This window comes from Typha latifolia, chromosome 11 (genome assembly GCF_019914945.1).
Source record: "Typha latifolia isolate L0001 chromosome 11, TyphaL0001v2, whole genome shotgun sequence".
Taxonomy (NCBI): Eukaryota; Viridiplantae; Streptophyta; class Magnoliopsida; order Poales; family Typhaceae; genus Typha; species Typha latifolia.
Window position 1 is genome coordinate 1,558,037 of NC_133096.1, and position 15,351 is coordinate 1,573,387.

Consider the following 15,351-nt stretch of genomic DNA (forward strand, 5'->3'; position numbering starts at 1 on the left):
TAAAAAATGAGTTAAATACTATATTGGATATTTAAAAAATATTAGTATGATATATAAGTGTCAAGCTTCTCATACTTTGGCCCCAAAAGGAATACTTATTTTATAGGTAAAATTATCTATGTGCTGATCTAATTCCATAACACCTCGCACATTACCATGAGTTAACATCACTGTAGATTTGCCAAGAATTGCAAAACTGGTAAACACTTGAAAGATTGCAAAATTAGACAAATTATCATGCATTTCTCTCCTGAGAATCAGAAGGTTCAGATCTTGCACAAGTTTTCAATCAAAAACTACCAAACCCAAAACATTGCCTGATAGCAACAGGTAAGTATTTAGTATTAGAAAAAATAAGATGTAAGTTTCCTTTCCAAAATCTAAGCCTAAACACTCATAGATTCACATAAAATTCGTTATTGGTACAATCTCTGCAGCTTTCACTGGAATATTAGTCAAATGGCTGACAGGCACTGAAGGCAATTTTTCTTTTAAGTAAAACAGAGTACTTCCTTCAGAAGGGCATTCCATCATATAAGGAACTACGGCTCTTAGCTTACAAATTGCAGTACTTGTAAAAGTTTAAGCATTAGATTTATATAGACCTTCAGAATGAGGAGTAAGATTGCAAAAATTGCTGATTTTGTTAGTTTTGATGGAGCTCATCCATGCTATATTGATACAAAGAATTGCCTTCCAGCCAATCCTATTAATTTTTACATGGCTTTTGTTTTGAAATCTGTTCTCGAGAGATGAAAAGGATACAGGATGCAAGAAGAATCTATCTCCAGCTAAGATTGTGGTTTTGGTTTGTGCAAGACTGGACTCCATTACTAACAGCTGGATCTGCTTTAACTCTCCTGTAGAAGAGCACATAGGCTGCAGCTGACTTCACATCTTCCTCGTTGATAGGTGATATATGGCTATCATCAAAATTATACCATCTATTTTCATCTAGGAGCTGCAAAGAAGTGAATCATAAGAAGAATTTCAGATAATGAACATGAAAAATAATTCTATTTTGTTATCACATGCCAGTAACAGATTATCAAGCTTTCATATTCTTAATAACAGAATAATCACAATTTATATCTCCCCAGGATTAAGTAGAAACAGAGATGAAAGTTATCATTTATATGTAAGAAAAAAAGAATTTTGAACCTAAGGTATTCATGACTTAGAACAAGCCAAAAGTATTATTTGCCACAGGTGTTTGTGCAGGCTAACTAGAGCAGTGTATAATACTCAGTAGTAATGTGAATAGCTGATATCACAAGAACGTCAGTAAAAAAAAAAAAAAAAAAAAAACAGCTAGAAGCCTACAAATCATTTAAATAGAATTTCTTGCAGGAAAGTGGACTGCCAGAGTATATATAGAAAGCCAACCTTGATGTGTGCAGTGTAATGCCCACTTGCCATGCTTCCATAGTGGTTGCTCAGGGCATACAATTCGTAAATCTGGCGGTGTGAATTTTTCTTGTTGGCAACATAATTCGTCAAATCCAAATCATGGATTGGGAAATTGACAAAAGTTTCTAGCTTATGCTTTGTTGACCGGCTAAAAGAGAATCTCTTCAGATGAATAACCAACACCTGGGGAAGTCTCCACAAGTCCAACTTTTTGCTAGCTTGAGTTTGCTCCTTGCATCTTGGGCAGTACCTAAGGTTAATCAGATCCACTAATTATTTAAAAAATTGAAAGCAAGTGATGGTTAAGGATAAGGAAAAGAGTAAATTTTGATAGTAGCAACATCTAAAAATCTGGAGGTGACCTAGCATAAATTTAACAGAAATTATATTCAGAAATAGTAGAACCATCCTAAATGAAATTTTGTGGAAAGTAGAGAAAGTTCTCTGACTTCCTTTTATAGCAACTAATTAGGATAGATGTGCAAGTGGCTGATATTTAACCATTTTTCTAGATTAAATGGTATCTAGTGCAAAATAATTGAAGCTACATGAAAAGGTTCAGCCAGCCAAGAAGCAAACTCCTCTTTGAAGTTTATTGGTGGGATCTCAATGAGTCAAAGAGGACCCAGTGCTGTTGCTTGTAGTACATTCGGAAAAGCAATAGGTATCATCTCTTTTTCTGGAGATATTAGCTGTCGAACTACCTGATTAATTCTACTAGGAAAGTTATGAGACTAACCACATGTCCTCAGGTACCAGTGGTTCTTCCCTCAAGAAAGCATCCAGGCATGCATATAGTGAGAGAGGTTCACTACGAGTTCTCTTAGGTGGAGGAGCATACTTGACCACTTCAGGAATACTCTCCAGATGACGAGTATCAAACCTTTTCAAATCCTTCTTAGACCAATTTATATACACAACAGCCGATGCAGTCAGTGATGGTATCTTGATGACTTTCTCCTCTGACAAATCAATGCATGCATTATTTTCATCAACCAACTGAAGTTGCAGTCTGAAAGGTGCTACTCTTTTCAAATGTTCTTGTTCTCTACTATCAGTTTCAGATGAAGAAATGCATCTTTCTTTAATCCCTTCATCTTGAGGAGCTTGTAATGCTTCAATGTCACTGGAAATTGAAAGGTTTGAAGGCTGTAGCTCTTCATTTTGTAGCATAGAAGCTAACATCTTACAAGCCATCACTTGGATGTCAGAACATCTGACAGTTACCTCACGTGAGATCAGCGATAAGAGAGGCGTGCCATATGGTTTCCAGCATGTTGAGCTGCTGGTGTTCCCAGGCTCCCTAAAATTTGGAATATTCATGAGACAGGAACAAACAAGCATTTCCGTACAGTAAAATATAATCTAATTAGAGAATCATTAAAGATCCAAGAAATGCCTACACTTCTTCACGACGATGTACAAACTGTATGTAAGTAGAATTCTTTCCCATTTTTGGGAGTTTATAAGCCGCCAGATGATCATCCTCCTTAACTGTAGACAGCAGAAGTGCAGGATCTTGCAGAAACTGATGAATCAAGTGACCACGTATCTGCACATATTCAACTCAAAGTGAAGCAACTATGACAATATCATAAATTTGTTATCCCCAGCTTTTCTGACTGAATTTTAACAAACCTCTGCAAGTAGTAGCTCCTCCCCACTTTTAAGCAAACAAGATGTGCTTAGAGCTTGAAGCAGGTCCCTGACTCGACCTTGCTTTGGTACGTTTACAGTGCAAGGTTTTGGGAGAACACTGCCATCACTAGTGAAGACCGTAACAGTCATAGTCCGGGATGAGGCAGATTGTAGAGGTAATGAAAGGTACATAAAAGGATCAAATGTCACTGAAACTTTCCCACATACAGGACATACCAAGGTTGACTTGTACTGACCCTGTCAAAGTAGAAATACTTAGATTAACTGCGGAGCAATTTTGTATCAGAGACCACAAAGTTTCTGGGAGTTGGTAGAATAAGAGATTAAAAGAAAGTAACCAACAGTCAAAGTAAGAAGAATAATTCCATCACAATCAGTCTCTGTATGAATTCTAACAAAGTTTAAACAATACGGCCAACTTATGCAGCAGTTAGTCGCACAAATATGAGGTAACAATGGATATACACTAAAGACTCCAGTTATAGACACATTATGAAAGTATGGCCCATGGATAGGATGAGGTACAGACACGACTACATAATATAATTATGATGGTTATGCTGATAAGGCAAAACTTGAAAATACCCTGGTTATAAATGTTAAGGATATATAGTCTAAATATGCAGATGCCTACATATGGTTGTAATCTATTTAACTATGTTATTATCACAAGTGACAGTACATACTTAAGCACATCCATAACTTAATTCACCAAACAAAGCAAACAAAATATAACAAATTCGAAGTTAAAAATATAAAGAACAAAAAATAGAAACTTGATCTATATTTCACAAGTTTATTGTGGCATGAAATACCAATACCCCATTCCTTCAAAACGATAACAATAGATTAACATTTCAATTATCTTCAATATGACTTATCTTTGAATTCTCCAAAGAATCCACCCATATGGTGTCCAATACAATATCACTAGATTATAAAAGTATCTACTCTTCCCAGTTGACAAGAGTCATTTTCTCATTTTCTTTATTACAATTAGAATGTTTCCCAGAAGAAAATTTTAATGTTGTGCAAAGTGCCTGCTATATAGAGGCAGTCAGGCAGTAATATACATGCATACATATATATATATAGTATTCAATCATAGTATATTAGAATTTTTCCTTGGTAATAAACTAATAGATGGGTAAAGTAACTAAATGATATATGGACAATCATATCTTACTAAAATCTTATCCACGAATAGGTATATGATTTATAATCATATGATCACAGAAGTGAACTACCTAGTAAACATTTGTACCAGATGTGATATGTTGATAACCACATACCAATAAAGTATTTGAAAAAAAAAAGTACAAATAGATAATAACAATAATACAACTTATTAGTTATCATATGCATTCATAGTTAGTTGCTTATCTATTGCTAGTGCAACACAACACATATACAGTAACTGCAGTCAATACGTGATCCCTGCTCAGTATATTCATGCATATGTGTATATGCAGGCGAATATTGCATACACAGTCCACATATAGAGCATATATGAAGTCTGGCCACATAGAATTCCACATAATGCGTATGCGGAGCAGTTTATCCACCGCCACCACATATGTGGCTGCATATACTGCGTTCTAAAAGACAAACTACGGTTATAGGAGGATGTTTACATAGTAGTGCATGTAGATATATATTTACAGGAAGTAAAGAGAACTATCGGAACTGTTTAGGTGATTACAGTTTTCTCTCCATAGTATTAAAAAGGGCAACCGATTTAGTAATAACATTAATATATTTATATGTGAGGAATCTTAGGTCCATGGAACAGGGAATCGTAGGGGTAAAATATGGAAGGTATGCTAGCAATCTAGGGCTTCTGTTGATAGTTGACAATTATTATCGTTCTAGGATTTGGAACCAAATAGAGTTAAATAAAACTTTCTGACTGATCTATACTGACTTTGTAGACACATTCAGGGGAAAAAAAATTTATGACACACAACATATGAATCTATCCGATTTGTGGCAAATAAAAACATTGTTTAAAGAAAAATAAATCAAGATTTTTTCTGTTGTGAAGATATTAAGCCTAATTATAGTGAGATCTACACAAAATCCTGGCATTTTCCAGAAAAGCTTTATTGATTTTGAGTCCTGAACGGCTTAATACAAGATAATACAAAACCAAAACTCAGACTGACATGTAACACTAACATTATATCAACAAAAACAAATAAAAGATTTGTCTTGGGATATTTTGGATCCAACCCTAGGTAATAGAGTCTAACTCTCCATATAGACCTTAGTTAAATCAGAGCTCTACTAAGAATTTATGGTCAGGGTTGAACAAGTGATTGAGACTTTATTACCTACAAGTGTTTTGCGGCTTACCTATCCAAATACTGCTCCAATAAGTGGCCATCTCCTGATACATACAGAACCTTTCTTAGATCAAATTAAACTCAATTACATACTCCAGAGACTGATCTTTCTCCTAATTTGATTCAATGTGGGCAACACCCACCTCAGATTTACTCAAATACTAGCTTGCTAGCTCAGTTGACCAATTGAAATGGATCACTTAAATCAAACTAAATTGAACATAATTAAACTTAAATTGAGTAATTGACTCAAAAAAGTAACAAAACTATTTACTGATAAGAAAAGACTGTAGGCACCTTGCCATTATAAGATTTAGTCATGAGCAATACTTTCCTTTTCTTAGTCCAGTGTAGCTAATAACCCTCTTGGTCACCTTGCTTATCTCAGTAACTTATAATTGGTTGGAGAATGTATTATCTTATGAACAAAGAAATAAAGAGTACATTTATCTATCTGGCTTACTTATCAGTTATCTTGTAAACAAATGGAATCACAATATACTGCAGCACAACTAGATGTTGGAATGATCCAACTAGGTGATGGCATATGATGACTAACCATTTAAAGAATAAATCAATATATATTTGGGAACTCACCTGGCATACATCAACAATGATTGAATCATTTCGAGCTATGTGATTTGCCCAGTACTCATCTGCAACTTCTTCATCTGGTCGCCCATCAGCATCTTTAGTTTTTGTATAATGTTTATTTTTCACACGGTTCAGATCCTCATGAAGTCCATCTAAGAGAAATGCCAGAAGTTCCTGTGGAATGTGCACAGACAGAATACAGCTCAAGATTTAGCAATATACCAAACAAGAGTTAAAAGTCTGACCGATTGAGAGATATTGAACCTGGGAATCATGTTGATTATATCCGCTGAATTGAGGTGCAAAACGAGCAAGCTTTGTTTTAAATGGCCGAGGAGAAACTGGGGAGCGTCCAGGAGCCCACAGCTTCCTCAGTAGCTCCCCAAAAGCTAAAGCAAGCTCACCCTACATTATCATAACATATTAGTGGATGTAAACGAAATGCACATAGCTGCTTGATAGTTTAAAGAAGAACCTCTCTGATGAATAAGAACAGAGAAAAAAATATTTATCTGAGTATCAAACATCATTCGCTAGAAAATCAATAGCAAAATTGCTCACTGACAGTATCAAGTGTGACCATGGACATGTTTCATATGAAACTTTCTAGCCAAAATGGAGATACTAAATGCAAAGGAAAGACGAGGGTACTCAAATCAAGTTTTTCTTGATCAAGGATGGTCATGCCACAGCCACAGCACGAGACAGGAAGGGAAAAAGATGAAGGAAACTACTCACTTTCACCCTTCGTCATAGACCTCATCGTCACTGCTCGCCAACCACAACTTGATGTTTTATTTGACCCGATTGACCCACTAACTCTTTCTTCCTCCTTGAGCTAGGGCACCCAACGAGTGCGCACGGCACCTCAAGCTCGGGGGGCAACAAGGACGATGACAAACAGTGATAGCGAGTGGCAACGGCAAGCTTAACGACAAGGTCGACTGTGAGGTTGATGGCGAACAGCAAAGCTGCTAGGAGTGTTGTGTAGCACCCTCGTGCCACAAACTAGTACGCAGCCAGCACAGTAAGTGCCGACCAGCACATTCCGTGCTAGTCGGCGCAGCCATCATTGATCTTGATGACACATATGGTTGACCGATAATAGAGACGATGGTGCTAGATAGCAATAGATTTTAAAAGTGTAAACCAAAGATGAAGATTAGATTAGGGCTCTTGTTGTGTTTATGTAAAGACCATGACTGTGGCTCATATTTCAAAAAGTTGATACAGAAACCAGATCTGGGCTTGTGAGTTCTGCATGATCTATACAAAGAGATTGTACTTAATGCAGATCAACAGAATGGCAGAACATAAGCAGTCGTCTATATTTAAAACTGAAGCCAGTGGCTAGTATATTGGTTTAATGTCCCAAGTAGCCACTGGTACAGGTTCCAGTGCAAAGAATAAACTTATAAGATCCATACAACATGATATATTCTCATATGCATTGAATACTAGAATACCTGGAGATTACGACAATATATGAAGAAGCATCTAGGTATCTTAAGTATCAACAATACATTGACAAATAAAATCAAACAAAATCAGATGAAGGAGAAAATATTATAGTGAAGTGATTACAATATAAAATAACTCATTGTGAAATAAGAAATGATTGGAATGTAATCAATCCTTTGACCTTTAATTCTAGGATGAATATAAGCTAGGCCAGTTTGCTCCACATCTAAGAAAGCAATAAGTTCTTTTGAGTAATTTGACAAATTGTAGGTAGAAAAGGAGTAAGAAAATGAATTCCACATGCCTATATATACATGAAACAATCAGCTAAAAGAGGAAGTTTGCACTCTCCTTTCTTCCAGAAGGAACTTGGAAACTTAGTTAGTACAAAGAACTTCCACATGCATGTCCCTATAACAAACATCCCACTTAGTGTGGATAATAAAAATAAAAAAAAGGAAATAACACGAATGCCGATTCAGTTAATATTAGTAACAGATCCATAACCAAGGGTGTAGTTCCAATTATATAATATAGATATCGCATTTATATTATATTTTTTATCAACCATTATGCTCTAGAAATATATGTGGAAGTACTTGAAGCTCCATGGCACCTTTACCTAGAAAGTCAGGGTTAAATAAGAATGGAAGTGGAAAAATTAAATTGCACTTATTTTTCTGCATATGGTCATTGTTACAGAACTTGATATCAGCACTAATTAGTTGAGTGCCCGTAGATGAAGTTGATTTGAACTGGAGTGTCGCAAAGATAGTCTTATGTGGTCTTAAGACAGAATTAATTATTTAAGAAAACAGGAAGGGTGCAGCCATTAGGATCCAGTACTGTGGAAGAACAAGAAAGAGACTGAAAGGAGACAAACAAAAAGCATTTGTAGACTTCTTTGCAGACCAGATTCAATATTCATGCAAGGAGACTAAAAATAGTCCGATATGGAAAAAGATACTCACAACCATGCCAAATGGGTTCTGTCTATTTATTTCTTGGCGGTAGTCTTCACGAAAATATCTAGCAAATTCTGGTGTATGGACTAGACATTGTATTGCACTGTTCATGAAACAGGTATTTCCAAGATTTAGCAGTCCTGTCAGACCTAAAGGAGCTCCTCTTGTACTGATGCTATTGGTCGTATGCATATCCAAGTCACTGCTTGGAGAAGCAAGGTATTGGCTCTGTGAGAACTCTGAGCTACAGCTTCTAGAAGTATAGTTGTTTGTAGACAAATTTTCAGCAGCTGACAAGCTCGACCTAGAAGGCTCCACAACCATAGAAGTTGTCTCAGTGCATCCATTTTCTTGTACGGAGCTCATGCATCCACCATCAAGACCACCATTTCCATCAGTAAGGATCTCTACCAGAATCTGTATAAAATAACTTTTGATCCATAATCAAATTCAGATAATAGATGAAATTGCTCCAGAATGTCTCTAGATGCATACAAAGACTACCCAAGAGAGGGCAAAACAATGTTATACAATATCTAAGTATATATCATGATGCTAAGCATGTTTGACTTATGAATGTTGATGTTAAAACTAAGACAGAAGAAACATAGAACATGAAAGAAGAAAACATATCAAGATATAGGCCATATTGATATGTTAAAGAACTTATCCACAATCCATAGTAGGATTAGAACAGATAAACATAAGCAAGTGTCATATATCTGCCGTGAAGGAGTCAAACAGAGGTCTGCAAACTTTCCTCAAATCTTTTACTTGAAACAAATTAAATGAAATTCCCATGAACTTACTCTCTTCTCTAGGAACTGATTAATAATCTATGGTAAACCACCCGCCACCCCTTCTGTAAAAACCTCTAATCATCAACCAAATTATGGGCATATCAGCTGCTCTGTTTTAACACAAGATTTTTCAAGACACTCTTTAGTTAGAATAATAAGATACTCATTAAATTTGAGTATCCACAAATTTACTTAAGTTTCCTTTCCAAAAATTTAGAACATATTAAATAGGTTCTCAATTAAGTTCTGGAGTTTTACACATTCCTATGCAATTAATGAGTTCCAAAATATCTTGGATAAAAGTAAAACCTTGGAGAGCGTATGCACCTGCTATGGCATATGCACTATGCAGAAGATAGGTCTCTCACTTAACAGCTTCTAAAGTGTTTAACTTTGTTGAAGTAACTGACTATTTGTTAGACAAGGTTTTTAGGACCTTGACCTAGAACTACAAGGAAATAAAACATGAGAAAAGACGCACTGGAACACAATTATGGGAGCTCATTGCTTTGTCAATGAATATGATCTTCATGCTCATGTAAACATCTGAAAATAGTGGCACATGGACTATTATTTTTCCAAGTACCAAGCATGAGCATGATTCTGTTATTACCACCAAAATGATGCACGACTTTTACGTATAAGGTTTAGAAATCCACTGGCAGAACTCACGCGATGCAGCAATCAAAACCATTTAGATCAGAATTTTAGTATCACTGCACAAGAATAGAATCTCACGAGATCATAAGCTCGAAATATGCTATAGCTGAATGGTCATCTTCTTATGCTAAAGCAAGAATTTTTTTATTATGCAATTCATTTTCAAGAATAAAGATGATTAAAAACAATTAAAACATACATCTTGGTCCATCTGAATATTGGCATCATCTAACGTTTTCGCCATGTTGTCCATCAAAGCATGTTTCTGCTGACCATAGAAGTCCCAAATGCATACCTGAATATAGGGTGTAAATAAATAACAAAACAACTTCAAAATCTGCAGACTGAACAGGTAAAGAAACTCTTTACTTGATCCAAGATCAAATCAAAAACTTCGCAAGCCTTTTTATGAAGCTCGCCAATTGTTTCCTGCAGAGATGACATGGAATCTTACAGTCAGTAGCATTTCTTAGTAAAAGCTATCCCAAGAAGGTACAGCTTTAAAATGTAATTGCCAATGACATTTGTTTGAAGAATGAAGCAAGTTTTAGGAAGAACCCCATATTGTGTGAATCAACAGACTAATAATACTTTGCAGTAAGAAGATTATTTGATCACCAACAGTCCAAAAACTCTTTGTTAGCTGATACATGAGCACATGAAAAAAAGATAAAGAAATTAACAATGGTAGATGAAGTGGTTGATTTGAAACTTGAGCTAGACCTTCTTGCTTATCCTAACAACAGCTCGCTCTCCTTTTGGCGTCAAAAATAATTGAAGGCGCAGAGGATAGACTTCAATGGCTAAATCAGTCTGAGACAACCCTGTATTGATTGCTTTTCTTGGTAATGTTGGACCTCCTCCGTACCTGAAAAGCAAAATATAAAAAAACTACATCAAATAGAGAAAATTGCTGCAAAAAGCTCTATGATTTTGGTCTTGCAGAACCCTCATTGGCATTATCATATCAAAACATTTTCCAAAACATGGGGTCCACTAAAAAACAATTCAGCAATCATAAGAATCCAAAAGGGTTGTAGACCTGAGTAGAGAGCCAACAACTTCACTCTTCTAGGAATTTGCAAGAAGCGCTTGACCACAAGAAAAATAGATAAGAGAGAGAGAGATTTGCCAATGTAAACTATAAGATATTGTTTACTTTAGGAATAAGGTCAATTCTAGAATAAGTATCTCTTTTTGTTATTTCCAAAATGAGGTCTTTATTTTAGGAATAATTATTCTTCTATTCTGAAGTAACAGTATAATAATTATCTTTCATGTAATACAAAATAAAGAAAAAGATGAAAAATAGTTGTTTTTTTTTATGAAATTATCATAAATATTTTTTATTTGATATAAAGTAGATTGATGGAATAGGTATCAACGGTAAATTAGTAACTGGGTTAGTGTGTGGTATGGGATGTAATTTTAATAAATAGTATTTGTATTCTATAATAGAATTATTATGATATCTAGATGTTATTTTGAAATAAAGAGTTGTATTCTAAAATAAGAAAAATATAATTTTGATGAATAGTATTTGTATTGTATAATAGAGTTATTATAAGATTTAGTTGTTATTCTGGAATAAAAAATTGCATTATAGAATAAGAAAAAAATTATTTTCAAAGTGAACGGGGGCCAAGAGTTGCCAAATGGCATAAGCTAGCATATATCATGCCAATGCCTGCCGACACCTGTACCCTCTCATACTACCACATTCCTATGGCATGCTAACTCATGGCAACCCCAGGACAACACCATGTCAACCCATGTTGATTTTGCATAAAACAGGTTTACCTACGGGGGCCTACTGACCCTTATAGACATGCATCAGTCATCATGTACTATTGTAATTATTTACCAGACGATAGGACCTTGCCAAGATTTTGGAACATCAGGATGCCTCATTTAGCTCAATTATATTTTAAAAAATTATCAAAAGCCTCGTAGGTGATCGACCTAACCTTGCAGCCAAAGTACATTGATTCTTGCTCACCATCCCAAATCTACAAGATATTCAAAATGTTTGTAGCAATGTAAAAGCTCCACTCCATGTGTTATTCCGAAAACAACAAAATTGTAGCACAAACATACTAATTCTGACCCCCTTCACTGCATGCCTCCTCCTTTCTTACTAAAAGCTTATCACTCACTAGGGTGTAATAGGATTTGGGTTATTCAATGGATCACCCAATCCAAATTCGAGCAAGATGAATAAGGATTTTAGAACTCAATATAGTTAAAACAATTGGATATGGTTTGGCGTCTTTTATAATCCAATAATTAAATGGATATCCCAGAGTAAAACTAGATTTGACAACTCTCATAGAGGACTTCTTTTTCAAGGAAACCAAATACATCTAGATGACAAAATATCTCATATTGCTTCTCCTTCAGCTAATCTAAGGTCTTGCATAGCATTCTCTAGTAAAAAATGGCATGTAATTTTTACCTATGGACATGCAATATCTTTCTCCATGTAATCTTACAAGATAATCTCTCCCACTTCCCATCGGTGAAAATGTGATATGACAATCACTGCATGAAGGTCTATTTTGGTTTTAGCGGTAGGTGAGTTCTTTGCCCTTGACCAAACAATAACGAAGAGATAGAATTGCAATCTTAAGGTCAAAAGGTATGTACCATTGTAACATCTCGTAAAAATAAAGAATATGACATAGATCTTTACATGTTACAGAACATGAAGTTGCATGAGTTCTGCTAAATCAGATATTTAGAGAAGTTCATTGAGAAAAAACAAATAAGATAAATCACCACAACTATAAATATTAGACCTTTTGGCACACTTAATACAAATCAATAAGGATATATATATATTATAGTGCTATGACTACAAATAAGCAAATAAGAAATCAATCAAGTTGTTAGATATGCTTATAATCTTCATAACTTACCAACCATGCAACTTTTCCCAAACTTCTTGTGGAAGCAATATATAGTCACGGCCTTCAACTAATGTGTCATGAAGTTCAATTTCCACATTAGAAACCTCAGATGTAACATCATCTATTAAATCAGAATTGTCAATAGCAGATGGTCTTTTTGGGGTGATTGAAGAAGCTGATTCATGTTGATGAGAAGCATGGGAAGAGAATCCATTGATTGATGTACTAGCCACATCTTGATTAACATAATCAAGCCAACGTTGCCACCATCTATTTGCACCAAGAGAAATTGAATTTATGAAAAATAAAACAGTTAACTGATAGAAATATATGAAAGTCACTTCAAATTTAACAGACAGGGGAAAACATGAAAGAGAAAATTTTAATGGAACATGTAGGTAAAATTATCCTGAAGCATCTAGAGGTACTAAAGAATGATACTACTCAAAAATTAAAATGACACTTATGATGCACCATAGCTTTTCCTCCCCAGTAACAACATCAGATATTGTTTAAAACACATTTTCCTTTCGAACATTTCTACATCTATCCCCAATACAAAAGCAAGAGTTAACCATTAATGAACTTTTTTCTGGCACTATATCAATCATTTCTTAATATACCCGTAACAGCCAAGAGAAATCATCTTAGAGACATACATCAGTGGACAATCCAATCAACCTCCTTTATAAAGTAGAAGCGATAGTTGTTCCAACTAAGAGATCATTTTTCGAACTTCAGAAACCAATTGATAGGTTGATGAATAACAGAAAAGGGCTTGCAGATTAATTGAGTAAAATTAATAGCCATCCTCTAAAAAGACCAAAATCACTAAAAAAAAAGAACAGAATTTTCAAGAACCAACCCCTAATAATATAGAAAACATATACTATTGCTGGATCCATTTTTATAATGTTGTCAAAACCACCATGTAACCGGATAATCTCGAGTACCAAGTGCGAAATCAATACAAAAGGACATGAGAAAAGTAAAAAAGATTGGATCTTGCAAGTTGGGTAATGCGGAATACCTCTGGGTTATGAGGTAGAAGGCGTCGCCCTCTTTGGAATGGGCTTCGGCAGCGACGGTGATGTCTCTTATGAGGAGCCTTTCCTCCTCCGGACTCAGCTGTGGCGCTGAGACCACCCCATCCATCTTCCCCTTCCACCAGACTGAGCTCTCTCTCTCTCTCTCTCTCTCTCTCTCTCTCTCTCTCTCTCTCCCTCCCTTATTGATGTGTTTGTCGTGGTTTGGATCGAGAGGAACGGAGAGAGTACAGAGGAGCGATTCCGGAGCTTCAATTGATAGCAAGCAGAAGAGCACCCAAATCTCCGATTAGATTAGAACTAATGTTCTATTTTAGTTTATAAACAGAATAAGAGAAATAAGAAAAAAAAAACATAGTAAACTATTTTCTTGATATATATATAGTATAATTTATATGGGTTAAATTAAGAAGAAAAAAAAATCTCAAAGCTATGCTCTAGGGAAAAATACTCTCACAATATGCACCACAAACCAAAATAACTTATGATTTTGCCACACTACCCAATTTAGGTTTTCTTTTCAGCTTCACCCAAACTTTTCAAAAATACCAAAATTAACCCTCCATCAACTTTGAGAATATCTTATTACATTAAATGCAATGAGATATTATTTGTAAAATATGAAAAAATAGTTTTCTTCTCTAATTCTCTCCTTGGAAAAATTCAAACATTTTCTGAATATAGTTTTCGTAACCCTTCTCCCTATTACAAACCATCCAGAATCCACTTCCTTCACCGAGTAATCGGAGAGTACGAAGTTTACATAAGTCTCCTCCTTATTTTTGTTTCCCATTTTGTAATCGGAGAGTGTATATGCATTATGTGTAATTACCCAAGCTACCAAAAAGAAAAGTTGGACATGACGTGACTAGCCAGGTTGCGGTCGACCTCATGCCCAGCATGCATTGTATGCAAAGGTGTAGTAAAGGTGCCACACAACCCCACCGAGCCTTTCACATATTGATGCCACGTGGAGATGGGACTAAGCCCACTAGCCACTCCGTCGCCGCCACATGACCACCCTAGTCTCCCTTTCTCTCTTTAATTTTCTTTCTCGTTTTCTCTTATTCTCTCGGCTTTTCCCTCTCTCTAGCTCTCTCTCTCTCTCTCTCCCTCTAGCTCCATAGCCACCTCTAATAATTGAGAAGAGCCTTCATCAGCCCCTTACCCTGCTGGTGAGCCTCTCATTGTCCCTATCCCCCCCTTTCTCTCTCTAGCTCTCTAACCTTCTCTTTCTCCCTCGAGATCGTCGAAGGGCTGAGTCGCTGGCGAGAGGCCGACCACTAAGTGGCCACCAACAGTCGTTTCCCTCCCCTACGGCCTAGCTCCCCCTCCCATTTTTTTTATTCTTCTTCTTCGTTTCTCTCCCTCTTCTTCTTCTTCTTCTTCTTCTTCTTCTTCTTCTTCTTCTCTCCTTGGTCTAATCCTTCTCAACTCCAACGGTGCTTGGCTGAGCTCAACATTGTTTAACAACATCCTGCATTTCTTTTTAAAAAAATTAT

General features: G+C 35.8%; 1 protein-coding gene across 1 annotated transcript; it reads right to left on the minus strand.

Moving 5' to 3' along the window:
- Window positions 1-569: 569 nt before the first annotated feature.
- LOC140798078 (ubiquitin carboxyl-terminal hydrolase 5) lies at window positions 570-14,135 on the minus strand. Its single transcript, XM_073151806.1, has 13 exons — window positions 13,834-14,135; window positions 12,813-13,073; window positions 10,618-10,762; window positions 10,264-10,323; window positions 10,094-10,189; window positions 8,441-8,851; window positions 6,273-6,413; window positions 6,012-6,182; window positions 3,049-3,306; window positions 2,814-2,962; window positions 2,150-2,713; window positions 1,387-1,660; window positions 570-961 (listed from the first exon to the last, which is right to left on the minus strand). Exons 1-13 carry the CDS (start codon window positions 13,956-13,958, stop codon window positions 782-784), a joined length of 2,835 nt encoding a protein of 944 aa, XP_073007907.1. The 5' UTR covers window positions 13,959-14,135; the 3' UTR covers window positions 570-781.
- Window positions 14,136-15,351: the final 1,216 nt, after the last annotated feature.

Coding starts and splice junctions, on each gene's coding strand:
- LOC140798078 (XM_073151806.1), bottom strand. CDS start 13,958: ATGGATGGGGTGGTCTCAGCGCCACAGCTGAGTCCGGAGGAGGAAAGG. Junction 13,074..13,833: donor TTCTACCTCATAACCCAGAG/GTATTCCGCATT, acceptor TGGTGCAAATAG/ATGGTGGCAACGTTGGCTTG. Junction 8,852..10,093: donor ATATTCAGATGGACCAAGAT/GTATGTTTTAAT, acceptor TATTTTATACAG/ATTCTGGTAGAGATCCTTAC.